General features: G+C 36.7%; 3 protein-coding genes across 4 annotated transcripts; 2 read left to right on the forward strand and 1 right to left on the reverse strand.

Moving 5' to 3' along the window:
• The first annotated feature begins 439 nt into the window (after window positions 1-439).
• LOC104101274 (uncharacterized) lies at window positions 440-6823 on the forward strand. Of its 2 annotated transcripts, none has more exons than XM_009608724.4 (8): window positions 440-671; window positions 2801-3275; window positions 3857-4022; window positions 4112-4162; window positions 4272-4454; window positions 4587-4686; window positions 5342-6120; window positions 6213-6823. In XM_009608724.4, exons 2-8 carry the CDS (start codon window positions 2809-2811, stop codon window positions 6567-6569), a joined length of 2103 nt encoding a protein of 700 aa, XP_009607019.1. In that variant the 5' UTR covers window positions 440-671; window positions 2801-2808; the 3' UTR covers window positions 6570-6823. The 2 variants fall into 2 exon arrangements, with proteins under 2 accessions (XP_009607019.1, XP_009607020.1); XM_009608725.4 differs by having other exon boundaries at window positions 442-648.
• Window positions 6824-7451: 628 nt separating this feature from the next.
• On the forward strand, window positions 7452-10012 carry LOC104101275 (G-type lectin S-receptor-like serine/threonine-protein kinase LECRK3). The gene is made up of 2 exons (XM_070177720.1): window positions 7452-8751; window positions 8838-10012. The coding sequence occupies exons 1-2, from the start codon at window positions 7452-7454 to the stop codon at window positions 9857-9859; spliced, it is 2322 nt and encodes a 773-aa protein (XP_070033821.1). The 3' UTR covers window positions 9860-10012.
• Window positions 10013-12344: 2332 nt separating this feature from the next.
• On the reverse strand, window positions 12345-13628 carry LOC104101278 (uncharacterized). Its single transcript, XM_009608727.1, has one exon. The coding sequence runs from the start codon at window positions 13626-13628 to the stop codon at window positions 12345-12347; it is 1284 nt and encodes a 427-aa protein (XP_009607022.1).
• Between the last annotated feature and the right edge of the window lie 900 nt (window positions 13629-14528).

A 14528-nucleotide genomic window follows, 5' to 3' on the forward strand; every position in this document is an offset into this window, starting at 1 on the left:
GTGAGAGATCCTGATAAAATCAAAGATCGCCTTTGTATTATCTATCGCCTGGTTGATCGCCTTTTAATCGTTTTTAAAGTGGGAGATCCTTCTAAAATCATAGATTGACTAAATGTATTTAAAATCGTAAATTGAGATAAGCAAATATTTAAAAAATAATAATAAAACCACTTCGATAAAAGTGAATAAAAAATACGTAATGATTTTCTCTATTAGACTACTACTATTTCCTTTTCCCCCCTTTGAATATTAGAAAGACGAGAAAAGGGAAAAACACGTCTTAATAGAGTAAAAACAGGAAAAAGAATAGTGATAGGAAGCAGATGAAACATCACCACTGAAAAGAAGAAGGAAAAAAAAAAAAAAAAGAAGCTCACCACTTAGGTGGAAAAAGAGTGATGCCTTAAAATAAAAAGCCACATAAGCCTTGGCCAAAAACGCGATCTATCGAAACCTCCCCGAATATTACTATACACTTTTCTTAGATCTCACCAGCAATCCCTTGAATCCCAAGAACCCAAATCCTTGCTCTCAGATCTCACCAAATTTTACATCAAAAACTGCTGCTTTAATGCAGTCTCTTTAGGAAATTTTCTCTGTTTTCTTGATCTGGGGTGGCTTATTTTCTTGATAACATACTTAATCAAGGTAGATTTTTTACACCAATTTTGGTAAGTTCTTGGATTTACTGCAATTGGGTAGTGTTCAGTTTTTTCAGATAAGTTGATTCTTGGACTATCAATGTTTTACTACTGCAGATTATGTTTATTCAATCTCAATTGGTTCTTGTAGGATACTATGAAATGTGCCTTTGATGTTTATATGAATGGCCTGATTTATTTGCTTGACCAAAATTTGATATCGTGGAGCTGTTCTTGGGTGCAAATGGATCTGCTAGTTTACTATTTTGGTTAAAGATAAATAATCTTTCAAGGGAAGTTTGGATCCATTGTCTGATACGACATTAATATCTTGGAACTTCTATATCCAATTTATTTAACTTCAGTATTTCTTAAGGTGAAGCATACAAGCTATATCTACATTTTTGGCATTTCATGTTGTCAATGAGAAATGTCCCGCAGTTTTGAAAGCTTGCAGGGGTTAGTGCTACAAATGTTTTCTTAAGACGTAGTGTACCACTAAAGTATTAGTAGATGGTCAGGATTGAAAACTTACTGCATCAGATAGTACACCAAAACAGCATTTATCTCTCCTTGATCTGTAGTTTGTGCAATTATGCAGAAACCATTAGGATTTTACAGTTTGCAGCAGCTTGAATTTGTTGGACCTGTGAAAACAATAAAAATTTAGACAAGCAAAGATTGTATTCTTATGAAAACAAATCTTATGAAATTAATCCCGGAGAAAGTAATAGAATTCACTAACTTGAAAAACTTGAATGCAACTGTAATACTGTAAACTTGAAATTTATCTATGTTTTTATGTGATTGACTTGAATCCGCGCGGAAATGGCATGTTTGTGTACTCATAAGTTTTGATATTTTGCTCTTCATTACTTGCAAAATAATCAGGTTTAGAAATCTCTGCTGATTTTATTACCATTTAATTACCAATTTTATCTACTTATTCAGAAAAGAAGAAAACTACCATTTTGATCGCGCTTGATACATTCAATAGACTACATCTGAACTCCAGAAAAACAAGGATTAAAGGCAAACCAATCAGGGCTATAATAAAAGTAACACGTAGATACGGGACAGAGTGGGTGACATTGTATTCATGAATCTAGAATCTCTGTTTTGTCTTTAATGTTGGAGTTCCATCATTCCTTGTGGCAGTCCAGTGCAATAATGATCACCAAAAAGCTGCTTGTTTTCTGTATATATTTCATAGTGGTCCTAAACAAAATCTTTCAAGCATATAATGGAGCTCAGAATCTATTGGTTGATTAGTGGATATATTCCATGATTATCTTTCTATGATAATGTTCTTTTACCATAAATATTTCTTTACATTAAAGTTTATTTTTGGTATTGGATAAACGTTCCGACATTTGCCAGCAGTAATATAGTGTAGCAGGGCCTTATAGACAATAGTGTATATTAGTGAAGCAGGACTCTTTTCTGATCAGTCAAGGCTCTTGAGTTTTCCTGTGTGTCATCAGAAATATTTATGTGGTTCAAAGGCCTGCAGCTCCTGTGCATGCCTATTTCATTTATCTGATTAGCTTATTAAATATGGTCTAAATTTGTAATTATACTAGTTTGTTATTCCTGATGTTATGGAACTTTACATTTTGACCACATTCCTCCCCCTCCCCATGCCAAAAGAAGAAAATATCCATCTCTGGAAAATGTTCAACAACTTCTTGTTGCATTTGTAGGAGTGAAGTTTTCGTCGTAATCTCGTTGTTTGTGCCTCTCTAATGTAAATATCTGCAGTGTTATCGGTATCCAATTTAGGATAATCAAAAATTTGTAAGGTGGCGTTTCCTTGAGGTTTTCCAAACTTGAGTTTGCAAATTCAGCTTTGACCGTTGAGAAAAGTGTTTGTTTGGGTGTGTTTGCAAAAACTGAGAGATTTGGAAATCTTCACATAAAGTTAAATTTGTTCTGGAAACAAGTCAAAAGAACACTTTTTCCAAAACTCAATACCTGGGTTTCCAAACTCAGTTTTTGGAGGACTCCAAACACCACCTAAAGCACATGTGCTTTTTTGTTTTTCTTATTGGTTGTACAGCTGGTTCACTTTACTGGGAAAAGATTTTAATTTGACTGTTTATTTAGCTAAATCTCTTATCTTTGCCATGATTCTTAGTGGTTTTTTTTCTTTTTGATAGAATTGTTTATGATGTGGAGATTCAAACCTTTTATGCCCAAGGAACAGGCTGGGCTTGAAGGTCGCACCATTGATATTGGCAGTCTCAAAGTTCATGTGCGCAATGCAATTGCAGAGGGCGGATTCTCTTGTGTTTATTTAGCCCGAGATGTACTACATGGTTCAAAGCAGTATGCATTAAAGCATATTATTGTTAGTGATGAAGAATTACTTGATCTAGTACTGAAAGAGATTTCAGTGATGAAATCGCTCAAGGGTCATCCTAATATTGTCACACTAAATGCGCATACCTTCTTGGATATGGGTCGTACAAAGGAAGCTCTCCTTGTTATGGAATATTGTGAGAAATCCTTGGTCAGTGTCCTTGAGAACCGAGGAGCTGGCTTCTTTGAGGAGAAACAAGTCCTCTTAATATTCAGGGATGTATGCAATGCTGTCTTTGCTATGCACAGCCAGTCCCCACCCATAGCTCACAGGTAAAGTCGGACACTCTTAAGCCCGAATAGTTTTTTGAAATTATGATGATGAATGTTTGTAGTAATTTCAGTTGAGGTTAGGCTTTGTTTATGGTAGTCATCAATATGTTTCATCTGTTTAGTGATTTAGGGCTTCATAAATCCTTTCTTTGCTTGTAATATTTCAGTAATTTGCATCTTATGTTATGTAATTCATATACAACAACAACAAGCCCAGTGAAATCCCACAAGTGGGGTCTGGGGAGGGCAAAGTGTCCGCAGACCTTACCCCTACCTAATGAAGGTAGAGAGGCTGTCGTGTAATTCATATCTGTTTATATATTTGCTTCCAGCTTAATTTTGTTCAGTGCCTTTGATTTCTGTCAGTTATGATTTCTGTCCAGCTTAAAGTGTCCGCAGACCTACTACTGAATGACCGCTTTAATTGTTCTGTTGATTTAGGAATTTAGATGCCCAAAATGAACAGTTAAGAGATCCAATTCATTGCGAAACCGTCACCCTTCAACACTGAATTTATTCACATCATTTTCTCTTGTGATTTTGTCGTTTTGTTATTCAGTACTGTGTTTCCTGCTCTACAGAGATTTAAAGGCTGAGAACCTTTTGCTGGGTGCTGATGGATTGTGGAAGTTGTGTGACTTTGGCAGTACTTCAACCAACCACAAGCGTTTTGAGAAACCTGAGGAAATGGGAATTGAGGAGGACAATATAAGGAAACACACTACACCTGCATACAGAGCTCCTGAGGTTGATTGAGGACTTGTTATTGATTATTGTTATCGTCAGTGGTATTGATTGCTGACTTCTATCTTATCTCACTTCTTTTCTTGCCTTAGATGTGGGATTTGTATCGAAGAGAACTTATAAATGAGAAGGTAGACATATGGGTAAGTTTAGCCGCGTGAAGATACTGTAAGATGATTTTGGAAACAGAAAATTCTCTTACCTAGATTTTACGAGGTTATCTTAGAACACAGTGACACTTTTGTCTTGCAGGCCCTTGGCTGTCTACTCTTTCGGATATGCTACTTCAAGTCTGCATTTGATGGTGAATCAAAACTTCAAGTTTTAAATGGCAATTACCGGATTCCAGAATTACCAAAATATAGCACTTCCATCGTAGACCTAACAAGAGATATGCTTCAGTCTTCACCAGATGCCAGACCAGATATCACGCAGGCAAGCGCTTTGCTTGATTGGCCATTCATCTGCATAAACTTAGGTTAGTTGTAGAGTGGTGCTGCCCATAGCAATCATAAGGGCTGACCCTTCTCTAAAGCTTTCTAACTCATTCATTTTGTTTTATGGCAGGTATGGTTCCGTGTTAATGGTATGTTGCCGGATGAGCTTCAAAAGTCATTACCCGACAGACCCCCTGAAATGAAGCAACAGGGTATTGATGGACAGGAAGGTGAGGACATTTTATTCCAGACCTTTCGTTATTATTGTGAGCTGCTTCCAGGAAAGTTGTGATTGATTAATATTTTATCCATGAAGTTTGTAGGATGATAACTTTGGATAAATTACTGCACTCAGGCAATTTACTCATTTAACCCACTAATTTATACGAAATAAAGAACCAATTTCCCTCATCTAAATTCATTCCATCAGTTTTATAAAATCTTAAGTCTCCTTTTCTGGTTCTGGTTTGAAGTCATCTGAAGTTTTTAGTAGGTGTTGGGGACAATATTTGGTTGAAGCTGAGGAAAAAAGGGTTTTTGAAGTCGAAGTTGAAAAAACATTTTTGGAAGTTGTAATAGAATTGAAAAAGCAATGCAACTAATGAAAGGTAAGATAATGCTTTTGAGGAATGATACCCTCAAATCTATACAAAAAGATTAGCTGTTTATATGCTTCCATATTTACTGTACAGTTGAAATATTTGAGTGATGCTTCCACATCTTTCCTCTGTTGGGGTTTTTTTTTTTTTTTTTTTGTTTTGGGGGGGGGGGGTGAGGAGCTTTTCATATGGATGTGACGCCTCTACTACGTTTTGACTGTAGACACTGCTAAGACACAAAATTGTTGGTCCACTTCAAGGAATCTAATACCTGCTGAATTTTCAGGATTTCCAAGAGCTGCAGGTAAGACTAGTCCAATGCCTCGCAGAAATCCTCCACCACCTCCTTCGGCTGCAGAATCTAATCCGAATGTGTCTCCTGCATCACATAATTCAAAAGCTGGTGGAGCTACTGGTCCAATCGGTGCATTTTGGAATACTCAGCATGCAGCAAATGCCTCTGGTTCAGAGGAAACATCCAGACCCAAATTTGACGAAGAGATTAGACACAATTCTTCAAGCCATGATAAAAGTCATCCCAATAAGGTTCCAGTCTCTTATAAAACTAGCCCCTCTAAAGAGGAAAGTCTCAGTTCCCATCCAATGCAAAATAATGTGCGAGCAAAACCAGCTAATAGAGCAGGGGAAGCCTCATCAAAGGATTTTGAAATAAACTTTTTCCAGGATGATTCATGTCAGAGTGTTGGGAGTAATAAATCTTCAAAGTTAGAGGGGCCAACTGTCACCCAGGGTGAAGCATTCAATGCTTTTGTTGCAGAATTCTCTACCAATAAACCAAGCCCTGGAAATAACACGAAACAAGCAGAGAAGAAAGAGCTCTTGGAAGCAGAGGTTGAGAAGCTGAAGGAACAATTGTCACGCTCCAACATGGAGAAGGCTGAAATAACATCTAAATTTGAAAAGTTATCTGGAATATGCCGGTCACAGCGACAGGAAATACAAGAGCTTAAACAAGCTCTTGCTGTCAGTACTCCATCACTAAATCGAGACACCGCGAGGGATCAAGCTTCTCCTGGAAGTCAACCATCCAGTATTCCACCACCGGTATATCCTTTGCTATTAAACTCTCATTGTTAGTACTAATATTTATAATTGATTTTCAATAATTATTAGTTCAAAATAATTTTTTGATGCAGAGAAAAGTTAACATTGAAGGAACAGTATGGGAACTTGAGCAAGGATTATTTGGCGGGAGTCAAGTGAGCCCAGATTCAAAGCCCTGGCAAGCATTTGCTGATGATGATCCAAAGCAACAACCTACTTCAGTTAATGCTAATCCTAGATCAGTCAGGACAAAAAATGGCCACCAGAACAGACAGACATCTGAAACAAATACATCAGGATTTGGAACAGATAGCTTTAGGGCTGTGCCAGCTTCCAGCTCTCAGATAAAGGCTACTTTCAATGAGTCAAAAAATTCTCAGCGTTTCGGTGAACCAAAGAATGTAAATAGCAAATCAGCTTCCCAACCTGCTGGATGGGCAGGTTTCTAGAAGATGATATAGCTAAAACTTAGACCGGGAAGGTAGTCAGTTTAACGATTTCCTTTACAAGATCCTCCTATTATAGAAGAATGTGTTTCGGGAAGAATGAATACGAGAAAATGAGTTGAGAGGATGTAAAACAACACTGGTCCGATTGTTTTGTTCTGTTGATTGTTTGTGTAGATTTTGAACCTATTATCATATCCATTAGCTTATTTGTTGTCCCCATTTGATTATTATATATTATTTTGCTGTGTTGCTCATCTTCTTGTTCTGTTACAAAGGAGATTATTGTTGCTGGAATCAGAGGAAATTCAGTCAAGCATGATGCATGCTAGCAGATAAATGTAGAGTAAAGAGAATAAGGTTTGTATATGGCACCTAAAGGTAATGACAGTCAATGAAGTGGGAGAAAAGCACGACAGACCAAGGTTCAAATCCAGTAGAAACGTTTGTAGAGTTGTCTGTGGTAGTAGGAGATAGCAGGTTCCCGCTGAAATAGTCGGGGTGCGTGCAATTTGGTTCGACACCATTATCATTTTAAAAAGATAAAAGGGAATAATGATGTATCAGTCCCTCTTATAGTTGGAAGGGTATTTCGATAGGGTAAGCGTATGTGGATCTGTGAAACGTGTCAGTTGACTTCTCAGTTGAAAATTCAAAGTCTTTCTTATCTTCCCGAAAGAAACATTAGATTAGTATAGGAGTATAATGACTCCATTTTCTGGAAATAAATAGGAAGACTAAAATGCCGTGGTTTTTTGGTTCGTTCAAATGTCAATGTAGGAATAACGCGTTACAAGGCAATACATAATATAGACTGGGTAAACCTCTATCAGTTACTCACTTGTACTAGTCAAAAAATTTCAGTTAGATGATCTAAAACCCCATATGGGAAACCATCTTCTGCACCTTCTTGGTTTTCTTCTTCTTTTCCTAACAGCACCATTGGTTGCATCTGCGCAGGCTACTAATTCTAGTAGTAATAGAAACATCACTCTTGGGTCGTCCATTGTTGCATCAGTTAATTCTCTAGCATGGCAATCACCTTCTGGTGACTTTGCCTTTGGCTTTCATCAAATAGAAGGTCAAAAACTGTACTTGCTTGCTATCTGGTTCGACAAAATACCAAACAAAACATTGGTTTGGTATGCAAATGGAGATAAGCTAGCCCCAGAAGGATCTAAACTTGAGCTTAAAACAGATGGTGAACTCATTCTTGAGAATCCAGATGGTAAAGTCCTCTGGAGACCAAGTCTTATTAGAGACATAGGCGTTTCTTATGCTTCGTTGTTGGATACAGGGAATTTCATCCTTGCTAGCAGCGATTCTAGTCTTGTGTGGCAAAGTTTTGACCACCCTTGTGATACAATCTTGCCTACACAAATAATTGACACTAAAAAGTCACTGTCTTCTAGGACAGCAGAGAATAACTTCTCGAGGGGGCACTTTGAGCTTCGTTTGATACCCGATGGCAATCTTGTGCTCAACACCTTTGCACTGCCAACAGGAAATGCATACGAGGCATACTTTTGGAGCCACACGGTTGATACAAAATATCCTAATGTGACGGGAAACAGGCTAATCTTTAATGAGTCTGGTTACCTTTATATTATTATGACCAGCAGTAGGATTGTGAATATAACTTCTGGAAATATTGTTCCAGCAAGAAACTACTATTACAGGGTTATTCTTGAATATGATGGTGTGTTAACTCAATATGCTCATCCCAGGGTGCCAAAAAACGGAAAGTGGGAGGGGAGCTGGTTCACAGTTTGGTCTAAACCAGATGATATCTGCTCAGCCATTCAGGGTCAATTTGGTCTAGGAACTTGTGGTTTCAATAGCTATTGCATGCTTAACTCAAATGGAAGGCCAAATTGTAAGTGTCTTCCCGGATTTAACTTTTCTGATCCAAGCAATGAGTTCAAGGGTTGTGAACGCGATCCAATCCAAAGATGCAATTTGGATGATACTAATCCGGAAGATCTGTATGATATGTACCCTTTAGATAACATATTTTGGCCTAATTCTGCAAACTATGAGGTAATGGAGTCCCTTAATCAAGATCAATGCCGGAACTCTTGTTTGTATGACTGTAATTGTGTGGTTGCAGTAGAAAAATCGGGAACCTGTCATAAAAAGAAGATGCCAGTTTCTAATGGAAGGAGGGAAGAGGTTGACGGCAAGGGTTTTGTTAAAGTGTTGATATCTAGTATCCCCTCCGGTGATTTCCCATATTCACCATCAGAAAGGGGAAATGGGAAGAAAGATAAGTCAGCATTTTCCATCTTGGGATCAGTTCTCCTTGGCACCTCTGCCTTTTTCAACTTTGCTTTTTTGGCATTTACTGCAGAAGACCACGATGTGTTGGTTCATCAAGCATCCCCGAGACAAATTTGAGAAACTTGACTTTCCAAGAGCTTAAGGTAGCAACAAATGGTTTCAAGCTAGAACTTGGGAGGGGTGCTTTCGGCATAGTTTATAAAGGAGAGTTGTCATCTTCTAATTCAAGAACAGTTGTAGCTGTCAAGAAACTAGACAAGCTAGCAAATGATGGTGAGAACGAATTCAAAACAGAAGCCAGTGTAATAGCCAGGACTCATCACAAGAATCTGGTGAGATTGGTTGGATTCTGTGATGAAGGACCAGAAAAGAAGCTTTTGGTCTATGAGTTTATGAGCCATGGCTCCTTGGCAGACTTCCTTTTCAGTCAGTCAAGGCAACAATGGAACAAAAGAATCAGAATTGCATATGGGGTTGCAAGAGGAATCTCGTATTTGCACGAGGAGTGCAGCACACAGATCATCCATTGCGATATAAAGCCTCAAAACATCCTGCTGGATGATTCATTTGAAGCAAGGATCTCTGATTTCGGATTGGCAAAACTTTTGATGAAGGATCAAACTCGGACACTAACGGGGATTAGAGGGACCAGAGGCTATGTTGCACCAGAATGGTTCAGGAACACAGCTGTGACTGCCAAAGTGGATGTTTATAGCTATGGCATCGTTTTGCTAGAAACCATTTGTTGCAGGAAGTGTATGGACATCGCTATGGAGAATGAAGAGGAAATACTACTGATCGAGTGGGTCTATGATTGTATCCACTCAAGAACGCTACATAAGCTAGTAAAAGACGATGAAGAGGCACTAAGCGACATGAAGCAGCTGGAGAAGCTTGTAAAAGTGGCGATTTGGTGCATTCAAGAGGATCCAAATGTCAGGCCCTCCATGAGAAGGGTAGTACATATGTTGGAAGGGGTTGTTGAAATCCCAATGCCTCCATTTCCTAATTGAACTTATGACTAATTAATATTGTGAGACACACTCCCTTATACTATTCTTGTAGCTTCAATGTGCCTCATGTTGTTTCATTAACTAAAATAGCCAATAAATTGTCATAGTTTGCTCAATAACTTCATATATATTCAGCTGTTATCCATTCTTGTAGCTTTGATGTTATCTGTGTACCTTTTTCTTTTTTAGTTAAATCGAGGAGTTTGGCATGGGCATCTACCAGTATATGTATCCAAAAAAGTTAGAACATGAAAGAGGACGTAAAATTTTATCTCCTTATATCCTAATGTAGGAAATATACAGGTCCATCATTTTACATTTTGACATATTAGAAGGGTATAATAATTTCTCAATGGAACACGCTCCGTATAAGAAACATGCTTTGAAAAAGGATTCCCCTGTATTAGATGTAGTATGAACAAACCTAAGGATTATAGTTTCGTCTTGATTTTCCTGCAACAAACAGCAGCACAGACAGTAAAACTTATTCCATTCATTATTTGCTTCAACTTTTGTTCATTTTGGAATTGCTACTTGGACAATCTTCCTAATTATGAATTTATTACTACAGTTTTAAGTGCATGCCATCATTTTATTATTTGGATCCTTCCATATTGAAACTTAAGTAATAAACACATTTCGGACCAGGGCAATAGTCGGCATATCAAGTAAGAAAATCAGTTTATTTTTATTTCTTCTGGGAACTCTCGACATATAATGTTCTTCACTTCTAAGTGTGCTTCTTGCAGAGTGAGTGTTTGTTACTTCTTATGTGCTAGCAAAAGTGATGGAACCATTAAACTTAACCTATTAGGATAAGCAGTACTAATGTGCTACAGTCATATACTTTGTTACTCAAAAATCTATTGAAAGGAATGTCTTGTGAGTAGCATGTATGCCTAAAACGACTAGTAACTAGTGTAGCTTTGTGCTTATTTGATGCTGGAATGTTTGAATTTATGTAGCTTAGCAGATTCAAATCCCATCCTGATTGCATGCACCAGTGTAAGTGAAAGCAGGACCAAACTAAGAGTCAGATGATAATGAGTTCTGAAATGTCCACTAAGAATCAGATTAAAAGATAAAAGTAATACTCATATTTAAAGCATTAACCCAAAACAAAAAAGCCTGTAAAGTAGTAGTAGTAGTAGACGCGGTAACAAAATCCTAGCCTTAATTAGTAACTGAATAATCTGAGCAGGTACTGAATAATAGATCCTTCAAGCATTTGAACAACACTATTTTTGAAATTGTAACTATTATTTCAATGATTTGATATTAGTTCACATATACAAAGGGCATATACCCAGGAGTAATTATAAAAGGGGAATCTACTTGGTATGCCCATTGAAAATATTAGTTAACACCATATACAATACCTACTTTATAAAATTATTTTACCATGTATATCTGCTTTATTCTCAAATATAATACTGTATATTCCAAATTAAAATATTGTAGCATGTTTAGAAAAATTATGGCATATTTGCTTTGGATACTATATTTCAAATTAAAATGTTGTAGTATGTTTGGTTCGGATACTGTATTCCAAATTAAAATATTGTAATATATTTAGTTTGAATATTGTATTCCAAATTAGAATACTGTAGTATGTTTTATTAGAATATTATGGTATGTTTAGTTTGGATATTGTATTCTTCATTAGAATATTATGGTAAGCTATGTTTGGATTTTCAATTGGAATATTGTGGTATCATTAGTTTGAATATTATATTCCAAATTAAAGCATTATGGCATGTTTAGTTAGAATATTGTATTCTAAATTAGAATATTATGGTAAGTTAGGTTTGGATTGTATTCCAAAGTAGAATATCGTGATATATTTTGGAATATATGGAGGTATAACGTGTAATAATTTTGGGATATATGATGTAATTTTAAAACTTAGGTATACCATGAAATGAAAGTGAGTTCTACAAATGAGTATATCACGATAACTTTCCCATTATAAAATAGTCGAGTGAATTATAATTCTGTCTACAATTTAAAGACAAAACTGAAGAAACAAGATTCTCATGATAGGGAATTTACAACAAATGGATATTGTATTCTTCATTAGAATATTATGGTAAGCTATGTTTGGATTTTCAATTGGAATATTGTGGTATCATTAGTTTGAATATTATATTCCAAATTAAAGCATTATGGCATGTTTAGTTAGAATATTGTATTCTAAATTAGAATATTATGGTAAGTTAGGTTTGGATTGTATTCCAAAGTAGAATATCGTGATATATTTTGGAATATATGGAGGTATAACGTGTAATAATTTTGGGATATATGATGTAATTTTAAAACTTAGGTATACCATGAAATGAAAGTGAGTTCTACAAATGAGTATATCACGATAACTTCCCCATTATAAAATAGTCGAGTGAATTATAATTCTGTCTACAATTTAAAGACAAAACTGAAGAAACAAGATTCTCATGATAGGGAATTTACAACAAATGGAATCAGAATCTTAAAACCTCCTTCTCCTATCCCAGCAGCGTTTGGGAGCAGAAGGATCTTTAGCTGGTTTCGGCACATCATGAAAGTCCACCATTATGATCCTTCTCTTGGCATTTTTTTCCTCAGCAACCCTTTCCTCAAATTTTCTTTTACTTGATTCAAACTTCATTCCGGATTGTGTTGTTTTTTGCATTGGTCTTGCAACTGTCGAGCTTTGTGCTGGTTTTTGCATTGGTGTTGCACTTGTAGAGCTTTGTGCTGGTTTTTGCGTTGGCGTTGCAACTGTAGAGCTTTGTGCTGGTTTTTGCGTTGGTGTTGCAACTGTAGAGCTTTGTGCTGGTTTTTGCATTGGTGTTGCAACTGTAGAGCTTTGTGCTAGTTTTTGCGTTGGTCTTCCAATTGTTGAGCTTTGTGCTGGTTTTTGCGTTGGTGTAGCAACTGTAGAGCTTTGTGCTGGTTTTTGGGTTGGTCTTCCAACTGTTGAGCTTTGTGCTGGTTTTTGCGTTGGTCTTCCAACTGTTGAGCTTTGTGCTGGCTTTTGCGTTGGTCTTGCAACTGTAGAGCTTGGTGCTGGTTTTTGTATTGGTCTTGCAACTGTAGAGCTTTGTGTTGTTTTCTGATTTGGTCTTGTAATTGCACTGCAGTTTCTCTGTTTCTGTAACTGCCCTCCTCCCTCAAGCCTCCTCTTGATCTTCTGTGAGGAACAATCTTGTTTTTCTTCTACACGGTTGATACCCTCGTTCAGCTTCCTTAAACCTCCAGGAGAATTTTTGGTTGTCGATCCCGTGACACAACTCATGTTCTTGCTTTCTGTACTGTCGGACAGACACTTCCCTACTTCTGTCTTCTTTTCTTTATCACTATCAACATGTTTGTGTTGAAGCTTGTCGTCAATGTCCCGAGTCTTCTTTAAACTTAGTTTAAATACAGTAGATTTGGCCTTACTGACATTGTAGTTCCCTTGTCGCCCAAGAATATGGCCAGTTTCTTGAAACCAAGAAGAAGAACTCTTCTCCGTCTGGTGGAGATAATCAACAGAGAACTCAACACCACCACTATCGCTTACTTCATCTTCTTCTTCTTCATCTTCTTCTGTATCACTAGCACTGTCGATTTCATCAATGTCACCTGGTGTTTCCGGATTCAGCAACATCATTAGTATTTCATCTTTGTGCTTCTTAAACTTTGTAGGCTGCTTCCATGCACCAACTTGTATAGCTGCTTTAATCAACTGAATTATATCTGGCTTCTTCTCTATGGCAAAATGGTTTAGAAACAATGATTCTAAATCCATGCCTAAATTCATATCTCAAAAGTAGTAGTAAGAAACAAGGAGAACAAAGTCGTGGGCTTGAGTTCTTGAAACTACAAGAGACAGAATATTAACGGCTTAACAAGGAACAACCTAATAAGAGTAATATATGGAATTTCCCTGGGAATCCTATTTCGATATGGATTATGCCTCAGGGAAACCCATTTTGTTTTGGAAAAGTTTTTAAGTTGGTAATATTTCCTAAATGCCTTTTGCCCATTTACTATATGACGTATTTTCTTTTGGATATCATAATCTAACTAAAGAAAGCGGGTACGCTTTTACCATATATAGTTGCTCAATGTTCTTTCAGCACTTTAGTTTAGAGCTCAACATGATATGACAACACTACTAAAAAAACAGCTGTTTAATTACCGACGCAGCAGTACCGACGGTTCCGTCGGTATTCCGAGGGACTTTCCGATGGAGTCCCTCGGTACTTTTGAACTTTTTAATTTCTAATTTTTTTTAAAAATAATCGACGGACAACTCTCGGTAAATAATGATATATTGACCGGTCAAAATTTAATTGGTTGTACCGATACACTCTGTCGGTAATTTACCGACGGACTCCCTCGGAACATTTTGTATTTATATTTTTGAATTATTTTTTTAAGTACCGACGGTGTCTCTCGGTGCTTTTTAAAAAAAAAAAAAAAAAAATAAAGTTATTGACATACTCAATCGCTATTGCATTTACATAATATTTTGAATTTTATTCTTACAGTACCGATGGACTTCCGTCGGTAATTTAAATATATAATCTTATACATAATTATTTTGTATTTTTTATTACACAATACCGAGGGAGGCCGTCGGTAAGTCCCTCGATAAGTATTTACTTAATTATCTTAGTGGTTGATAGCCTATTTATTGAAATTT

This window comes from Nicotiana tomentosiformis, chromosome 1 (assembly GCF_000390325.3).
Source record: "Nicotiana tomentosiformis chromosome 1, ASM39032v3, whole genome shotgun sequence".
NCBI lineage: Eukaryota > Viridiplantae > Streptophyta > Magnoliopsida > Solanales > Solanaceae > Nicotiana > Nicotiana tomentosiformis.